Source organism: Ambystoma mexicanum, chromosome 12 (assembly GCF_040938575.1).
Source record: "Ambystoma mexicanum isolate Mex_15411 chromosome 12, UKY_AmexF1_1, whole genome shotgun sequence".
NCBI lineage: Eukaryota > Metazoa > Chordata > Amphibia > Caudata > Ambystomatidae > Ambystoma > Ambystoma mexicanum.
In genome coordinates this window covers 224,998,578-225,017,469 of record NC_090936.1, presented here as the reverse complement: position 1 = coordinate 225,017,469, position 18,892 = coordinate 224,998,578, and the positions used below count along the sequence as shown (strand labels likewise).

General features: G+C 42.8%; 1 protein-coding gene across 3 annotated transcripts in view; it reads left to right on the top strand.

Moving 5' to 3' along the window:
• The window catches only part of ANO2 (anoctamin 2), a 2,341,832-nt gene that overhangs the window by 981,209 nt on the left and 1,341,731 nt on the right, over positions 1-18,892 (top strand). For all 3 annotated transcript variants that reach the window (XR_011281759.1, XM_069628333.1, XM_069628334.1), the window contains one exon: positions 9,788-9,842. Coding sequence is in view for 2 of the 3 variants with exons in the window: in XM_069628333.1 (XP_069484434.1) it covers positions 9,788-9,842 (55 nt within the window). In the remaining variant the exon portion in view is untranslated. The remainder of the gene's footprint in view (positions 1-9,787; positions 9,843-18,892) is intronic.

The window sequence follows — 18,892 nt, the reverse complement described above, 5'->3', positions numbered from 1 at the left end:
TCATCGCCCTCTTTTACTCGTACCAAGTGGTAAGCTCCTCTAAGATCCAGCTTTGTATATATGCATGCTTTTCTGACTTGGTCCAGGAGTTCAGGGATCAAAGGTAACGGATATCTATTCTTGACGGTGATCTGGTTCAGGGAGCGATAATCGATACAAGTTCTAAGGTCTCCTTCCTTTTTTGGAACGAAGAACAAAGCTGAAGAAGCAGGGGACTTGGAAGGACGAATAAACCCATTTGCCAGGTATTGATCCAGGTATTGTCGAAGGTGAAGGTTCTCAGGCTCGGTGAGGGCATAAATTCTACTACAAGGAGGAGTAGATCCAGGTATCAGGTCTATCTGGCAGTCATAGGACCTATGAGGAGGTAGAGAGTTAGCCTGATCCTTCCGGAAAACATCTTGGTATTCTAGGTATTCGGGAGGTAACTGGGGAGTCTCTGAAGAAATTGCGGCCAGTGCAACACCAGGTGGAGGGTGACAAGTAGAGACACATTCTGGAAACTGGACCGTTCTTGCTCGCCAATCGATCAGAGGATTGTGTTTCTCTAACCAAGGTATTCCTAGAATAATCTGAAACTGAGGGGCCTTGATCACATCGAACACGATCTTCTCATGGTGTCCATCTTGACTTACTAGCGTCACTTCTTGAGTGGTATGCGTTACTGGCCCGGAGGCTATCTCCGTACCATCCACCGTAGTAATGACGTCCTTTACAGCCTTGGGACAAAGAGTTAGATTCATCCTCAAAACCATTTCATGATCCACTTAATTGCCGATGGCACCGCTGTCGACGTAAGCTTCAATTGCATGTAATCGATCCGGATTATCAGGGCTAATGAGGACCATAGGTATCACGAAATGCGAGGTCACGGAACTGGTTTTTACGCTCGGCAAGAGGACCTCTATTCTTGTCGGACGAGGTCGTTTCCCTGCTCAGAGTTTGTAACTTTGGTAACTGCAGCTCCTATTGCCTTCTTGGCAGGTTTCACCAGACAGTCTCGAAGAAAGTGCCCTGAGTTTCCGCAATATAGGCATAATTGCAACTGTTTCCTCCTTTCCCGCTCCCGTTGTGTTAGAGGACCTTTCAGACCCCCTATTTGCATGGATTCCCCGGAGTCTACTCCTTTGGAAGGAGTTGGCGGTTTGAAAAATACTCGAGCATCAAACTTGGAACGATCGGCCTTCCTGTTCTGCAGCCTGTGATCTATTTGAACGACCAAGTCTATGTAATCCGAACAGTCTTGTGGGGGATTCACTACTTGGGCTAAAACGTCTTTGAGCTCTCCACGTAGACCTCTATAAAACAGCGTAATCCTTTTGTCCTCAGGCCATTGAGTTTCCACTATTAGTCTATTGAAAGATGCAATATAAGCCAAAAGGTCTTGATTACCCTGTCGCAACGAAAGAAGCTCATTGTCCAAGGCCTGTCCCTGTGAATGTCTTGCAAACAGTTTTTCCATACAAAACTGAAAGGCTTGAAAATCACGGAGAACCGGATCATCTTGATGAACTAGAGGGATCGACCAGTCTGCCGCATTGCCACTAAGGTACGAAAGTACAAAAGATACTTTAGCTTGATCAGTTGGAAAGGCTGCTGGCCGGCATAAGAAGTGCAACCGGCACTGATTGATAAATACTGCAAACCTCTTTGGGTCACCATAAAATCGCTCGGGCGGAGCCAGAGGTACATTCCCAGGTAGGTTGATCTGCACTGGATTCATAGAGGATGTTGAAGGAAGATTTGCCCCTGATGCGGGTAACGGGGTCTGTCCGGCTTGTGACTGTAGCACTTGTCTAGCAAGATTGTCTGTTCTCTCCTTGGAAATAATTAGTTCCCTTCTTAGAGCATTCGTTTCCTGACGAGTTGCATGCACTTCTGCCCTTAGTTCCCCAAGTAACCGGGCTAGGGGGTCAGTATCCGAGGTTTCCATAGCGCCTGGGCGAGAGTTTTGCGGTAGGCTTTGCGTTCTGTAACGCTCACCTGATTCTCGCAGAGGCGCCGGTCTTGACTGGGCGACTACCGTATCTTCAAAGGTGATGTGTAGCACCCGGTTGACTCTTTGGGCTGGACCTCTGTGCACTGTATGCCTGACGTGTAGAGTAAGATGTCTGCAGATAGAAAATATGGGGTTAATGAACTGGGGTTATTGGGGTGTCCCTATCTCTTTCCTCTTCTCCTCTCCTGTAGACCCCAAAGGTTAACGCTCTCAGCTTAGGTAAGTGAATGCCGAGCTCTCCATCTGCCTCGGGGCAGGGTGCTGTAGCCAGTTTCTTCACTGGATAGGTAGCGCAGGCCTCTTGACTTCAGAGGACTGCTGTCCGTCGTTTACTGCACGAACGGTAAGTTTCGAGTCATTCAAATGTCTTTTTAAAGTCTTTAGTAATGATGTCTCTTGTTTTGCAGGGTTCCGGCGATGGCGGATGACGGGCTGAAGTGAGTTGAAGATGGAGCCCGTGTGATGAATAGAAGCGCCTGGAAGCACGTGAGTAAGCGCTTGTTGCCTGCTTCACGATGCGCTCTAACTGTCTTTTTATTTTGCAGGTACGAGTTCGGAGCGGCTGCAGGGTGCCGGAATACCCACTGGATTAGATGTGGAAAGGAGTAATGGCACGTGAGTATTAAAGTTCCCCAATGTCTTTAAACGCACCTTGTTTTGTCTTTCAGATGCGGATGCAGCGCGGAAGGCCTCCGGAGCGTGCAAAGAGTTGGTAAGCTTTTGTCTTTCAGATGCCGGAATGCAGTATGAAGACCTCCGGAGCGCACGAAGAGTAGGTAAGCCTTTGCCTTTCCGATGCCGGAATGCTAACCTGTTCTTTCTTGTCTTTATAGGTGTTGCTGAAGACTGGATTCAGGATGGTAAGCCTTTGCCTTTCAGATGCCGGAATGCTAACCTGTTCTTTCTTGTCTTTATAGGTGTTGCTGAAGACTGGATTCAGGATGGTAAGCCTTTTTCCTTAGGCCCAGGACTGGATGCAGAAGACACGATGAGCGTCCTGCTGCAGAGGGTGCAGAATAACGCAAAGCAAGATTCATCCACCGGGTGTGGTTTAAATAGCCTCCTGTAGTGCTTAGGTGTCTCCTTCCACAGCCACGCCTAAGTAAGAAAAGAGTTCCTGGTAAGAAAAGAGTTCCTGCCTTCCAGAAGAGTTCCAGTGTTCTAAATCTAGGGAGTGGCTCCAGCCCCACCCAACAGGAAAAGTAGTTCCAAACAGAAGAGGATCAGAGGCTCAACTGGCAGGCAAGTAAGCAGCATGGTCTGCTGCAGGTAAGTCCACCCAAGCATTATGAGCCCGGCGCTTCCAGCGCTGGGACTGGGCATATTTATGAGCCTGGTGCCACTGGCGCCAGGACTGGGTCCAAAAGGTCCCAATTGGGACTGGTTGGCACTCGGAACCTGGGTTATGGATCTGCTTCCTAGGGAGTTGGGAAAACCCTGACCTTTTGGAAGCAGAGATCATGACAGTATCATAACCTTATGCCATGACCCAGACAATCTGGTTACTGCCCACGGCCACAAGCTGTACCTCTGTCACCAAAGGTATATGACTATTTTTTGTACCTACATTATTACACTTGTCAAAAAATAAAACACGGGCACATTTGCAACCATGCTTTAATGTCCTTGCCAATGCTCCTCACCAGTTTGCTCGAAATCCGCCCATGTTTTATTTTTTTTTAAAGTGTCAAAATGTATGTACATACAATAGTCATATAACTTAGCCCCCACTCAACAAAATCCATTTAGTCTTTACACAAACATTGAAGGTTTGGTCTATAATATTTCTCAAAACTTTTGTCCACATTCGTCAAATAGCAACAAAGTTATAAGCCATCAAAAAATGTTGAGACCCCCCCTCTAATTTTGCCCCATCTTGAGCAAATCCCACCAAACTTTAGAAAACCATTTATATCTAAATCCAAAATCGTTTTGCCAAATGTTGTGCAGATTCGTCAAATGACACCACATTTATATGCCTTAAAATATTTTGGGACCCCCCCTCTAATTTTGCCCCCTCTTAACAGAATCCCAAAAAATGTACAAAACCATTCAGGATTAGTTCTAGAATAAAATTGCAAAATGACATGCAGTTTTATTGAGTGGCACAAAAGTTGTAAGCCATCCAAAAACTGCTTTTCCCCAACCCTGTAATGTAGAAATAGCTACAGATCTCCTAAGACATCTGAAGTGTCCGTGAACACCACAGGACTACCCCAGGACACCCAGAGTGTTTGCGGACTTTCAGGGGGTGACACAACCCGTTTTTTGGGCTTTTTATGGCCATATCCTATCCAATCCTCAACCCCCCGCACATCTCCAGAGATTGTTTGTCGAGTTTGACAAGTGAAATGCATTTTTTTTTTAAGTTTTCACCACGCTGTTCGCGGACCCCCAAAAAGTCTGCGAATCCAAGATGGCAGGCGTTTCAGGAAAACAGACGCATTTCACGTTTTCCCACCATCCAACAGAGGCCGTGTCCTGGTGTCCGCGGACCACGCAAAAGTCCACAAATTTTTTGGGCCAATCAGAGGCCAGTCCGCAGACAGTGCAGCCAATCAGAGGCCAGTCCGCGGACCGAACAGGGAAGTGAGTCCTCGGAGCGCACTTAGAGATCACACATTTTTTTGCTTTACATTTTGGTCGTTTAAAAAGAAACTACTGGACGGATTTACACCAAATAAAAAAAGCATGCTTTCGGGACTAAGCTGCCACAAATTTGATGTAAATCTGTCCAGCGGATTGGGCTGTAGGTGTGAGCAAAGTTTTTCCCATTATGTCTATGGGAAAAAAATAAATTTTGGGACCCCCCCTATAACTTTGCCCCCCCTGGACCAAACCTCACCAAACTTTGCAAAAATTCAGAGTGGGCCATATACTTTATTTCCAAAGTTTGGTGAGGATTCGTCCATGGGGAGCAACGTTATAAGCCGCCCAAAAAGTGCTCATCCTATGGGATTAGCAATTTAACTATAACTACACAGCCACTACTGTGGCTGTGTAATAACAAGATGTCAGGAGTGATCGGGAGACCTATCATGAACTACTTAATCTATTAAAGAATGTACTTATCTAATATCATTGTGTTGGAGTGTTATTCTTAATACAGAAACCTAATCATATATAAACATAGGCAATGACTGCAGCATGCACCATAGAAGTACACTATTTATAATCTTGCAATTTTGGATAGTACAATAATGAATGCTACCGTATCAGAGTTTTGAGTAATGTTAAACATGTAATAACTAGCTAACAATTCAAGACTTCTAGCACTGTGCTGGTACAAACAATACATATGAAGTACCACAATGCATACAAATCTGAGGCACACACAGGGAAACTAAAGTAAGGAAGAAAGAGACTGCATCATCAGAAAATGTAAATGACGTTAAAGTTAATCTTCATGTTTACAAATGAATTGTGTGTTTGAGGCCTGCTCATTTCCCCATGTATGTGCACCATGAACTGAGACCAAACCCTAAGGAAAGTACTTAAAGAACATATGACAAGCTTAACATGTAGATATATAGCATCTTTTTAAATTGTATTATTCTGACTGCCAGTGAACAAAACCACCTGGCCTATATATGTCAAGGAACAAAAACAAGTGGCCCAGATATGTGATGTCATCAGTGATGTCATCAATGCCATTTGTGATGTCATCTTTGATGTCCTGGGTGTTAGTCTTAGCAGTGCATGGTGGTGGCGGATTTATGGTTGGTTAGCTTACCATAACTGGAAAATTTCAGGGGGTTTTTCGGTTTTACTTGGAACCATAACGTCCGTTTAACAAAGTTTATTCTTTGAATTTCATAGGTTTTTATTAGTCCAACTTAACCATAATGTCCCTTTAACAAGGTTTTTTCATTGAATATATATAATATATATATATATATATATATATATATATATATATATATATATATTAGTATTTAAGTTGTTTGACTATCTAAAAGCGAAAGCAACACACTTTTTTTTTAACACCAATTCAATATGGTGCAGAAGGAGGTGAGAGTCAAACCCTGCTACTGTAGGCAAACACCCTCACTGCTTCATTGCCATGAAGATGAAGCCTCACAGTTCACTTAGCAACAAAGTGCCACTCACACATTTCACCCAACGTCATTCTGCAAGGGCATTGGTGCTGTTTCCATGTATGCTGTTAGAAAAACAGATAGGGTAAAACCATGCCCATTGGCAGGGACATCAATTAGAGGTCACTAGGGGTCGCAACTGCGACCACTGTGGTCTCCTTTGCCACCCCCATCCCCCAAAAAGGTTTATTCTTATGTATGCAAGCTCCTGGGCTGTGGCCAGCGCCATGTGGCAGTTTGCTTCTGGAGTGGCTGGCTTTCTTGATCAGGTCTGTTAAAAATAAAATCAAGAAAAAAGAACAGGGGTTCCACAAGTCTACACTTTCAGCAGTGACCCTAAATAAGGAAGAATAGGAATACCAAACAATGCGTCTTTCTGGAATTCTATACAATAACTGCTACACTCATTAAGGGTTTATTTCAGGCACACTTCAGGAGGTGAGTCACTGATTTAGTCTATTCCTAAACACCAACTCAGCCTTTCATCCTTCTGAGGTCGATAATTGACTACTAAAACAGTCTTGATGATATTGTATGTATAGTTTTCTATATAAAGCACTGAAGCAAAAACGCTATATAATAACGCTTCATTATCATTTGGTCATAGACTTCTGCTTGCATTCACAGTAATTTGGTAATATGGGCCTATACACACTGATCTTAACGATACATATGGTGATCCATTCTTGTTTGAAATGTATTTCATATTATAGTGATATCGTAACCAAATGTTTTGTAGTGTACTTAGGAACAATGCTATGTGATGCCACTTCCTGTTTTGTCAAGGGCTGAAAGGTCATGTTCCATTGCTTCCCGCGATATCACTTTTGGGTGGGGTCAAGTTACATCACTTCCTGTGATGTCATCACTGGTCAAGTGTTCTGTGATGGCATTTTGGTGAAATGACGTTGCTGCCCATCGGCAGTGCAGTCTCCACCTGCACCCTCGACACCAACCACTGGTCAGTTGCCAAGACAAAGGGACCATTATCAGATAGGAGGGTTCATTGTGTGTCAAACAATATTTCAAATATCGATGATAAGTACATGATGCCTGCAGTACAGTAGCACTTTTAATCTGGGTAATAACAATATGTTTCCAGCGCTCCAAATAACAGAAGATGTCATAGTCACTTCTCAATCCAATGCCCACACGTGAAGGGCATACATGCATAGATAAGCATAAACACAAGACCTTATGTCACCATGTCATCAACTAGGCCAAAAGCTTGAGGCTTGGCAGCACAGCTTACATCTTGCGCCACACAATGGAGAGAACGTACCGGATGATGGGGAAAGGGGGAGAGGGGGGCAAATAAATCAACCAGAGGTCACTCGAGTAGACAGCTGCTCTCATCAACAGGCAAAAGTAGGTATCGTGGTTTGAACAATATTACAACTCTTGATGATAAGTTCTGAAAGGAAGCGTTTTCCTAAATAACTTAGAAGCTCACTTCCTTTTCACCCAAACAACGCCATCGTTTTAAACATGCAGAGTAGTCAAGGAGCAGGATTCAAAAATAGATGATGTCCTTCAGTAATGTCCCTCTGTATAAAACTCCAGGAGAACATATCCATCCTCTGTCCTCCCTCACTTTCTGACAAGGGGGGGTGTTCCTAGGGAGATTCGGGCGATGATTTGATTATTACTTGTATATATATTCTTGTCAAGGTCAATTAATGATAAAGAAAAAAGCAGACCCAGAACAGGGTACACATTTGATATCTAATGTATTGAGGTTGTTAATTTGTTTGAAATCTAAAAATAAAATAGAAGACACTTCATAATGATTACAAAACACGTCAAATTAAATAAACATCATTGAGTTCATGAGAATACATTAAAAACATTGCTGTAATCATTTCCATACGGAAAAACATTAATTTCCATTAAAAATGCATTGAGAACATTGCTGTAATGAATCGTATACTTAATAAAACAGAGAAATTAATTTTAAATTGTGAAAAAAGAATACATTGCATAGAGCATCACGTGCCCTGTTTTTTTAAACCAAATAACAGAAAATGTGTTGTTAATTGTTGAAGTGCTCAAATGATGACCTTCTTCATGGAGGGCCAAGGTCCGTCGTTAGCTCATTGGCTATTCGCTTTCTGGCCTTATTAACTGCATTTTGTCCTATGTGTGATCCTTGTCAGTTTAGCTTCGGTCACCCATTTTGGTAGAAGGATGGACTTGGCGTACAGGTTCACGGTAGTGTATCATGTGCCTTTGTACATTTCACCTGAATTTCTATTTGGCAGAAATTGCCCGATTCCTTCTGCGGCTTTCTTGCAGAATCATTTTGTGAAGAATGTGCAAAGGGTCAAATCTGTACCAGTGCAAACATGTATGTTTTCACGTTCAATACTGTGCACCATTGCATTGTCCTGGTGGAAAGTTTCTGTGATGGAGCCAGGTTCACCTTCAAGTTCAATCTCCGAATTGAATATAAATAGATGAATCTTAACATGAAGAATTAAGAGTAATAATGTATCCTTATAAACAGTAGGAGGGGTCATTATCATGTGATAAGGACCCACTCCAGGTCACCACAGGCCTCACATTGGGAAAGGGTCATTTTCCCCAAGAGATAGCAATGCCTCTGGAGGTCTAAAGAGGCTCTTGGCACATAGTATCAATAACGGTTTTCTTATTGTTATGATGAAGTAAAACAAGTTATTGTAATAATGAAAACACTACACAAAACATGTTAGTAAATTAAAGGTTTCAGTTTGTAATGTTTAAATAATTTGGTTGTCTTCATAAGGTAAGGATTTTAATTGTAAACTTAGCTGAAGAGCAACAGTTTTAACGTGAGCTTCCTTTAGGTGCAGTGTTACTGTTTTCTTTACATAAGTAAAAGCATTGTCACATGTTTAGCTTTCAGATTGTTGTGTTAAATTAGGTTAGGGTGTCTTGCTGAAAGAAATCTTGCTGGCAAATTGTATTGCTGTTTCTTGAATGAGGAGTAATGTTTAATGATTGCCTGGCTGCTTCTGAAGTGGGATTTTCCGGAATGCAGTCAATAACAGTAGTTATTGATTGCATTCCAGATATTCTGATTGGGTGAGAGAGGCCGGTATCAACTTCCATGTAATAATAAGGCTACTGATCAAAACCAGCATGGCTATGTGTCCGTATGGGCCACGCTACATAAAACTTTGGAACGTTGCCACTGCAATGTTGCATGGCATTTGCACAAGTGGAATAACTGTATTTGTGAAACCACAGATGGTTTGAATATGTTTAAGGCATTTTTTTAGGCGCAATGTGAAGATTTTGCAAAGTTTATCTTATATGTGCACTATAATATTTTCCATACGGAGAATACACATTTGGAAACACAACTTTATAGTAACGAACTGACAAACACCGTATGAGTGTTTATTGCAATTTATTTGCCTCTGACACTAGTTCCATGTTGTGCAATTTCAAAAGAAGATGTCCTGGTGAAAGTGTTCATCTACGTTTAACATGTGAATGCGCAGATAGTGGCGATTATTTTTCGAATACATCTATGAATAGACAAACTCGTTTTAGGAATACATGCCTTGGAATGCTTTTAAGGTGACATGCGTGTTATTTGCGTTAACATTCTTCAATCATGCCATGCTCATTAGTTTTCACGACAGGTCTGTCCTGGATTTAACATCATACTCTTCTGACATTCTTTTTTTTTTTTTTTTTCTAGGTTCAACATTAAAGACAAGGACACCTTTTTTGACAATGCGACGCGCAGTCGAATAGTAAGTATCCGGCTGCATCGCTCGCACCTGGGCCTGCTGCACACCCTCCTCTCTCCTGCTTACTCGCTCTCAGTGCCTTTGTTTACCTGTCTCGCGGCAACCAGGTGTAACCAAGCAATGCATGTCCAGGTGGCAGCGCGCGCGCACACACACGCGCACACTTTCACTATCAGGGATGCTGGAAGACAGTGATTATACAGTGCAACCATCACAAATCATGTTTGTTAGATTTCTTGTTCGTATTTTAGAAAGACAGCAATTCTAAAACCTTCATTAATATTCTGATTATTATGATGAAGATGGATGTTATTAGTATTGTTGTAACCCCTTAATTGCCAAGGTCGAGTATGCTCGTCCTTTTTGCATAGACTTGCATAATAGTTAATATCCGACTCCTCCAGCTTCGCAGCTTTTTTGGAAACCCTGTTATGATGAATACACTCTTGTTATTACGAGTAATAATGCAAATATGTTTTTAACAGAAACACTAACAATATTCACAGCTATATTTTAAACTAGCAAAAAGTACCCGTCCTCCGCACAGGTTATGTTGACAGGCATGATAACACACTCATCAATTGTTGAAAATCAATTATACTGTCAGTCGCGGTTCCGAGTCGCTTATCACTTGAAGTCCTTTGCACCCTGAAGTAAAGTGCAATGAGAATGGGCACTTGTGGCTGGCTGACATAGCCCGGAGCAGGCGTCGGCGGGTGGCGAGAGTTGGCTTGCACAATTGTGAAAGTCACATTATAACCACTAAAGTGACCTCTGCGCTCCGATCCATAAGATTGAGAGACTGATTCAATTACAACCGAGACAAGTTTCTATAGGTTATGCTTATGGCATGACCCTTTGACACACATAGCTTAAGAGTGCGATGCTTTCAGTGCTGTAAGATAGGGCAGTGTCGCAACTGGCAGTATTTAATTCCCGCAGAGTGAGAGTGAAGCCGTATTCATGATAGCAGCTGACGCTACAACCCAAGACTTGATAGTGGAGTGGCACGGAGAGAAAGTGGATTGGTTGGCACACGCATGGAAACCCATAAGGCAAAATGCACGGTACATCAGACTCGGTCAAGGGGCTCAGATGCACACAGATTCCCGGCTTCCTGTCATCTTTCAAGGCAGGCAACACCGTCTAAGAACCGTAAAAAGAGACATATGGGCACCAAGTGCTGGATCAGGCTGTATTATGAAGGTTGGAAAGAGCTGCTAAAGGTGCTGGTTTGTACCACATGAATGGGTCGAGTGGAATTGTACAGGGCTGCCAGATGCCCTCCAAGGCAGGAGGATGTGCTGTTAGGAAGTCTATTGTTAATATAACTGACTAAATGCATCATACTGACGTATCCGTATAAGGCACCTTGTGTAAAACTCTATAAAATCCCTGATATTTCTGTGCTGAACGGCCTCCATTGTGGGACTGGGGTACTCTGCCAGGTCCCCCCTGCACATCTTTGTACTGCTGTATGCAAATAACTCTTCTCTCTACCTTTTCTGCCTGGTTTCCCTATCTAACCATATAATAAAAGGCCAGATGTATGTTTGTCCTGCATGTCCAATGCATTTGGAGAGCTTTGCCTGTTGTCACCGCTTGAGGGAGCTGTTGGGTTGGATATATAGAGACCTGCACTTTGGCCTGTGTACTGGCCTCTTACACTAGTTGGATTATATGGTGTCAGGCTGAAGGATTCGTAAGCAGTCTCCAAATCTGAAGGTTACACTAGTTATGCTCAGAACAAAGAGAGCAGCCTGGTTTATCAGTTTGCAGAATGTTTTTTTCAGAATAATTGTACATCAGTGACTGGGTTTGGAAAATATGAAAGTTGACTTCCCTAGTTTCCACTTTGCTCTTGAGCGCCACAGAAAGAGCAAGAACAGGAGAAATGTGTATTCTTAGGGATGTTTTCTGGGGTAGTCAACTGGAACCATTCTGCAAGTGTTGTGGATTATTGATGGCATGTTTTGGCAGAACATTGACAACATCTAGGTAGTGTTGAAAGAAGACAAGTTTGGCTTGATTCTGGTAGGAGAAAAATAGATGTGGAAATTATATCACTGATTACAGATGCAAAAAGAAAGATATTAAGACAAAATGAATGATGGGTAATACTAACATTTTAGTCCAAGAAAAAAACACATCGATTCTTTACAGTGTGGGAATGTGTACTAAAAAAACTCAACACCTTTATTATTAAGTAAACGAAAACAGATGAGATTAATTGTGTATTTACTTGCATCTAAAAGAAAGCATGCTGAATTTCAAGCTCATTGAATGGTCTCACAAATGAAAAGAGTATTTCCATAAATTTCAACAGGTCCGGGGAATTCCATTGTTTTCAGTGCTATAACAACCACAATGACTCTAAGGGTTCAGAAAGCACTCTCTCATCTCCATGTGTCTCTTGTCCATCTTTGTTTTCTACCATTACCTGTGGGATCCTCCGTATCCATGCTCTTCTGTGTTATACATTCTCTGATCTCCTGGTTTCTCCCTAAATCCTGCCAGATTTTAGAATGTGTTCTTGAATATGTTTGAAAAACAGTGTTGCTTTTTACCTACCTGTGGCTGCATACTTGATGTAGCCTTCTTTAACATGAGGTGAGGCTCTTTGCAGGCTGTGCTACCTTACCTATTGTGACTTTCAACCTGCACTGCATTCTTAATGTAGGCCCCGTAACATGAGAAGAAGCTTTCATAGGCCGTGCTACCTTACCTATTGTGACTTTCAACCTGCACTGCATACTTGATGTAGAGACCCCATAACATGAGATGAGGCTTTGCCAGTTTGTAGACACACACCAACTCTGACTGTGACCATATGCTTATGCATGGACTTCCCTACATTTGTATGCACATTATGTAACTAGCGCCTACATTTCTGAGCTTGGTGCACTGAAATAAATATAAACACAATAAATACATACATAATTAAAATGCTCTAAAAGTAACTGTATTCCAGAAGAACACTTTCTGCCCCTAAAAGAACATCTCTTCTCTTGTTATTCTTTCTCAGTTTCTTTAAAGATGTCTAACAGGTACTTCATTCAATACACTTTGAGGTGTGCCGATCCAATCTGCTTCATTGAGGCCAACCCCACAGTGCTGCCCAGTTTGATCAATGGGCCTCTTTTCTCACCTGCCCTCTTGGGAAGTCAATGGCTTTTGATTTTCCATACACAATAAGGAATTGCTCAGTGGGAACTGCTCCATCAAAAATGTCCCACTTCCTGCTCATGCCATCATATTTGGAAGCCAAGTGTTCCAATCTCCTGATGTCAGGCCTCTTTCCACTTCACGCCTTCTGCAAAGATGAGCCCGGAGCAATTTCACTTTTCCCTCTCAACACATCTACTAATACCGGTGCTTTACATTTTTTAATGAATTGTAGACCAATGAAGCCATTTTGTCACATCAAAAACCGTGTATGTCCCTTGCATACACTCTTAGCTATTCGAATGCCTTTGGCATGTACAAACTACACCCTCCACCCGTCAAATTTCCTTCACAGTGCCACCACTTTGTATCCGTGCAGATGCTGCTCCTTAAAGGCAAAATTCCATTCTCGTGCTAGCCTCCGTTTCAATGAGTGGCGTGGAGCACAGATGATGCAGGGTCTTTTCACCACAGCTTGCTACCAGAGTTAAGAGTCTGGTGGGGTGCCATGCTTCAGTTCTCCCAGGGATGATGTCATTTGGGGTTGGCCAGGAGTCGTTGCCATGAACCTCTACGGTCTCCCTTGCTACCCCTGTATAAAAAAACAAGCATGTTATTTTTTTTTCTTTATGGAAATTCCTCGGTATAGTAGGGGACCCACTACACCATGTGAACAACATTGTGTCAAGGCGCATTATAAAAGCCCAGTAAATTAAATACAATGTCTAGTGGGACCCTGACCAAGTCCTCCCCCATCAGGGTGAGGGCTGGGCCTGGGCTTGCAGCACGAGAAGGAAGCGCTCACTAAGGTGAGCTGATCAAGACAAGTGTCACATGCCACGTTCAGCTCCACCCACTTCTCCTCTGGTTTCCTTGCTGCTCATATAAAGGAACCGGGAAGCTCGGCCAGCTTCCTGGTTCCTGTTTTTGAGAAGCACATAGGAGCCGAGGGTGGCCTGGAGTGAAGGACCAACGCTGGAAAACTAGGTAAGAAGGCTTTTATTTATTTTTTAAAGTTATTTGGATTTTGCATGTGTGAGGTGTGTGTCAGATGGATGTATGTATATGATATGGATGAGTGGTGGGTGAAAGAGAAGAAATGTGCTAGTGGGTGGTTGTCCGCCTGTGTGGAGAATGCAGTGAGAGTGGATGCAACAGAAGGTGTATGAGTGAGTGGCTGGTGGGTGAATCAGTAGGAATGTGATAGTGTGTTTGAATGTTCTGGGTGGAAACACGGGTGTTAGAAGCATCTGAAGGTCATGTGTCATCATGTCCCGTGATGTCACTTGGGGACGGGGTCAAATGCCATCACTTCCTGTGATTTCATCAGAGGTGAAGGGTCATGTCATGTCACTTCTGCTACCACTGGCGTTTTGTTGAAATTACATCCCTGCTGTCCCCCACTCTTTGAGCAATCAGCAGCTGTAAAGCACCTGGTTTTTATCAGTTTCTTATTCAATTATTTATTTGTTTCTTTTTCAATTGGCGCATACGCGAGTGTGCATCCAGATGTGGATGTATTCTGTTCATCTTTATCGCACTCCACATAATTATAAAACCTTGCCAATACCACATGAGTAAAGTTTGTACCCCTGTATTACCTCCAATCCCATTCATTTTGCTACGAGCTAGCACCTTGTCTCTACATCACTATGAAGACACATGACTGCAAAATGGAGTGTTTCAAACTATTCTGCATGCATGGCCAACTTTTAGGACATAGCCCCCAATTGTGACTCCTTGAATGCCACTTTGACAGACCATGGTTAGTGTACACACCCACTCATGGTTAGCAACAAATTCCTATCTGTTATTGTAATATGGTCTATTTCCATTTTCCTAGCAGCAGGATTTGCTTAACTGTCAGAGCTACTAACCAAAATATGACCGCCATTATGCGCATTCCTAGTTCTAGTGATGCCTTCTCTACACACTGCAAATCTGACAGCGGATTCATTCGTTCCTTAGAAGGCCCAAATTGTCTGCATTGATCTTATCTCTCTGAATTGTCAACCAACTATTGTGTGTACTTCCGTGTGCTTGGGGATTCTCATGCTTCATTCAGATCAGTGAGAAAGTCCTATTTTTGAAATGTACCAATCATTGCTCCGGCTCTTTCTGTCATGCCTATGCCAACACAACATCATGCTACTGTCATTATTTACTTGGCGATCATCACAAAGAACACAGTGCGCTGTAATGTCCTCATCACAAGCATGCCATGTAATAGTGTAATGCTTCACGCAGCTGGAACTGATCAGCCACTGACACTTCACAAACGGGGCATGAGTTAAAATGTCAGCTTTAAAATGACTCACAGAAACATGCGATTATTCTCCACCCTGATGTGTATAGCACTTCATGTAGTGATTTCCCAGAGCACCGGCCATTTGGATCTTTAGAATTCCCACAGATCTCTAACATGAGTACTGCATAAAGACCCACTACCAATGATTGAAATGCTTCCATTTCCGGCGTCTCGACCTTAAAGTAGTTATCCTTTCCTCATGATCATAGGCATACATAGTGAACCACCTTGCTTCATGCTACCAACTTCGGGGTTTCCATGTGTTCCACATATTTGAACAGAGGCATTGCCCTTCCCAGCTCTATGGCCATGAACAATGTTCAATTTCTGCCTTCCAACAATTGGAAATGTTTTTTTTTAATCATCTCTGTCGATGTGAAGTATTTGTATTTGTATTTTATATTTTACTGAATTGAATTCATATAGCCCTTTACTCCAAACTGCTTTACATGAGAACAAGTAAACATACAGCAAGTATAAGATGACAATTGAACCACAACCTGATAACAGCATAAAGAACGTACAATATTACATCAGAGAGAAGGGTGTAGGAGGAGGGAGGTGAACAAGGGAGTGGTAGGTGGAAGAGGAGTTAAGGACGGGGGAAAGAGCAGGACTGTGAAGGAAGAAGGTGGGTGAAAGTGAGACAAGAATCAAGCGGGGGAGGGGAGGAAGGGGAAAGAAGGAATTGAAAGGGTTAGGAAGAGGAGGAGTATGAGGTGAGGGTAAAGGGGAAGGGAGGAGGTATAGAAGGAGGGGTGCTAGGGAGGAGAGTGGAAGAGGTACGATTTTAGAGAGGAGCGAAAAGAAGGGTAGGAAGGAGAAGAGCGGATGTGAAGGGGGAGGCGGTTCCAGTGGAAAGGAACAAGGAATTGGAAGGAGCGGAAGCGGGAGGGGACGCAGGGTGGAGGAGGAGGAGAGTAGGAAAAGATTAGAGGGGAGAGGACGAGAAGTGGTGTGAAAGGAAAGAAGGGAGGAGAGGTAAGGGGAAGCAAGATTATAGAGGGATTTGAAAACAAGACAGAGGAACTTGAGCTGGGAGTGGAAAGAGAGCCAACCTAGAGAGGTAGGGGAGGAGGAGATGGAGTCAAGAGGTGAGAGAAGGCATAGTGAGCGGATGGCAGAGTGGTAGATGGATTTGAGAGGGGAGAGATGGGAGGAGGGGAGTCCGAAGAGAAGAGAGGAACAGTAGAAGAGTCTGGAGAAGAGGAGGGAAGTAATGAAAAGTTTAGTGGCGTGAAAGGTAAGGAGGGGTCGAATTTTACGAATATTATAAGATAGAGAGAGGTGGAGGGTCAAGATGGAGACCAAGGTTGCGGAAGTGGGGAGAGAAGCAGAGCTGGACGGGGGGAAAGAGAATGAAGGGGGGATGGAAGGGAGGAGGGACAGTGATAGCAGGAAGAAAAGTATAATTGTATGCACCCCTGCATTCGCTTACCAAAGCCTTCTTGTGTTTCTCACAAACATGTCATAACCATAAAACCTTAAGGGTAAGAATGCATTTGAAACAAATCAGCCAGGGACACATCTAATAGTCATACCATGAGCACCTGCTGTAAATCCTTGGTGAATATCATTTATTTTACAGTATCTAACATGTCCTTATACTCTACTGTAATGCTATCAAGCTTTGCTACAGCAGTCTTCGGTCTTGATTAGGTGTATGTGCTTGAGTCTCCTATGACCCCCATCATTCCACCTTTGCAAGTAACACAGTAGTTCCGATGACCATTTCTGACCACAGTAAACAACAAGGCAGAAACAGAAAACCTGCCAATATACTTCCCCTTCCTCTAGGGACATGTGACTTATAAAGATCTCCTGCATATACACAATCGTCTCCATTGTTCTGCTGCCTAGACTGCCCCTTTCTCATTTTGCAGAGGGGCTCCCATCTGGTAGTAGTTACTTGCTGTGTCGCCTCCTTTACATTCTACCCTTCACATGTACTAGACTACATCTGCCTCTGGGATCCTTTTCTCCCATGGACCTCCACCTCGGGCATCAAGCATTGTATCACTACAAACCCTAACAGAAGGAAGGAAGTAAGTTATGTGTTTCTAGAATAGGGGAGGGGCACACACATTTTGAGTGTCACGCACACTTGAACACATCCCTTTCTCAGATATCCAGACCACGCCTTACACATTATCAACGTGGTTATTATCACATCCTGCATTCTTTCTTCCACACCCAACCATGTTTCCCTGCTACAGAAAATCCATGCAGTTGGGTTTCTAGAATCTATATTAACGTCCCTGTTGCATCTGCTCATTTCATGTGATGTCAACAAGTTCTCACCATCCATTACTGGCAAAGGAGTCATCAGTTGCCTTGATTGCATGTTAGCAGTGTCAGTGGTTCAGCTGATTTACATACATGAACTGTTCCTGGCCTCATTATCTAGAATTCTGTACATCACGAGTGGTATCTTGTCTAGACTTTTGCATGGGCCATGTCAGGAGGCTAGGAATCTGCAATGTCTTGCCTCACTCCTTTCAAAATGTAATGAAATGAGTCAATGTAAAGATTTAGGGACCACACACTAAATGTGACCTGAAATCCATGTACACACTGGTGGCCAATCCTGTAAGTGGATCTGTTTCTTAATATTGTGTAGGACTATCATTACGTCCGTCCCCTTATGGTCGTCTTTTCTGATTTGCTTCTTCTCTGGGTTTAATATGTGATTATAGAGTACCCTTAAAATAATATCATAATTTCGAGCGGATCCTGATCCAGAGTGTCATTATTCACCTAGTCATAGGGCATATCACTTTCTATTTTCCACTAAGAGAGAGTCATCGCTGTCATTTACATTTTTCCAGTTGGTCCTCTTTATCATTCTCTTCGTTGTTATCACATGACATTACGGAATGTACTTTGATTACATTTTTCTCTAATAAATTGCTGTTTCATTTTTAGTAACCAGATTGTCAATACTTCAGATCAACGTGCAGTGTTTCAGGGGTTCCTACCAAATTTCATCATCCCTCTTGCTTTCCATCTGATAAATGTTCTATAAATCTTTTCCTGGCATAATCAGAGTTGGTAATGATCACCGACTCATTTCCAGAGCAGTGTAGATAGCCTTGTAGATGGCCACCTGTTCATCCACCTGGCTACTTCAAGAACCTACCTGGAAACCCACTGAATGGATTACATCAATAATAATTCAACCAATTCCTGTACCAACACCTACATCTTTATCAAGATCAGTGTTGACAAGGAAGGCACAACCATCTCCTTAGACAGTTAGCATATTTTGTCAGTTTCCTCCTTGAAGACTTTGTGGGGTGACTTGGTATAATCTATCACATTATCCTTGCACTCTTGGTTTTCTGGTGTCTCATTCCTTAAATGCACAATCATTTAGTTCTGCAAAACCTTGGGCTATGTTTAATGCTGGGTGTTTCACACTTGCATGAGTCTTTGAATAGTCTAATCTTCAACTTAACTGGTTTGTGTGAGGTCCATTCCTCTAGTGTGAAGGAAGGTGGAAGGAGGTGGGAGCTGTTTATGAGCTGCTCAAGTTGTCTGGGCCTTACCGCCTGCAGCTGCTGGACTGATTATTTCTTCT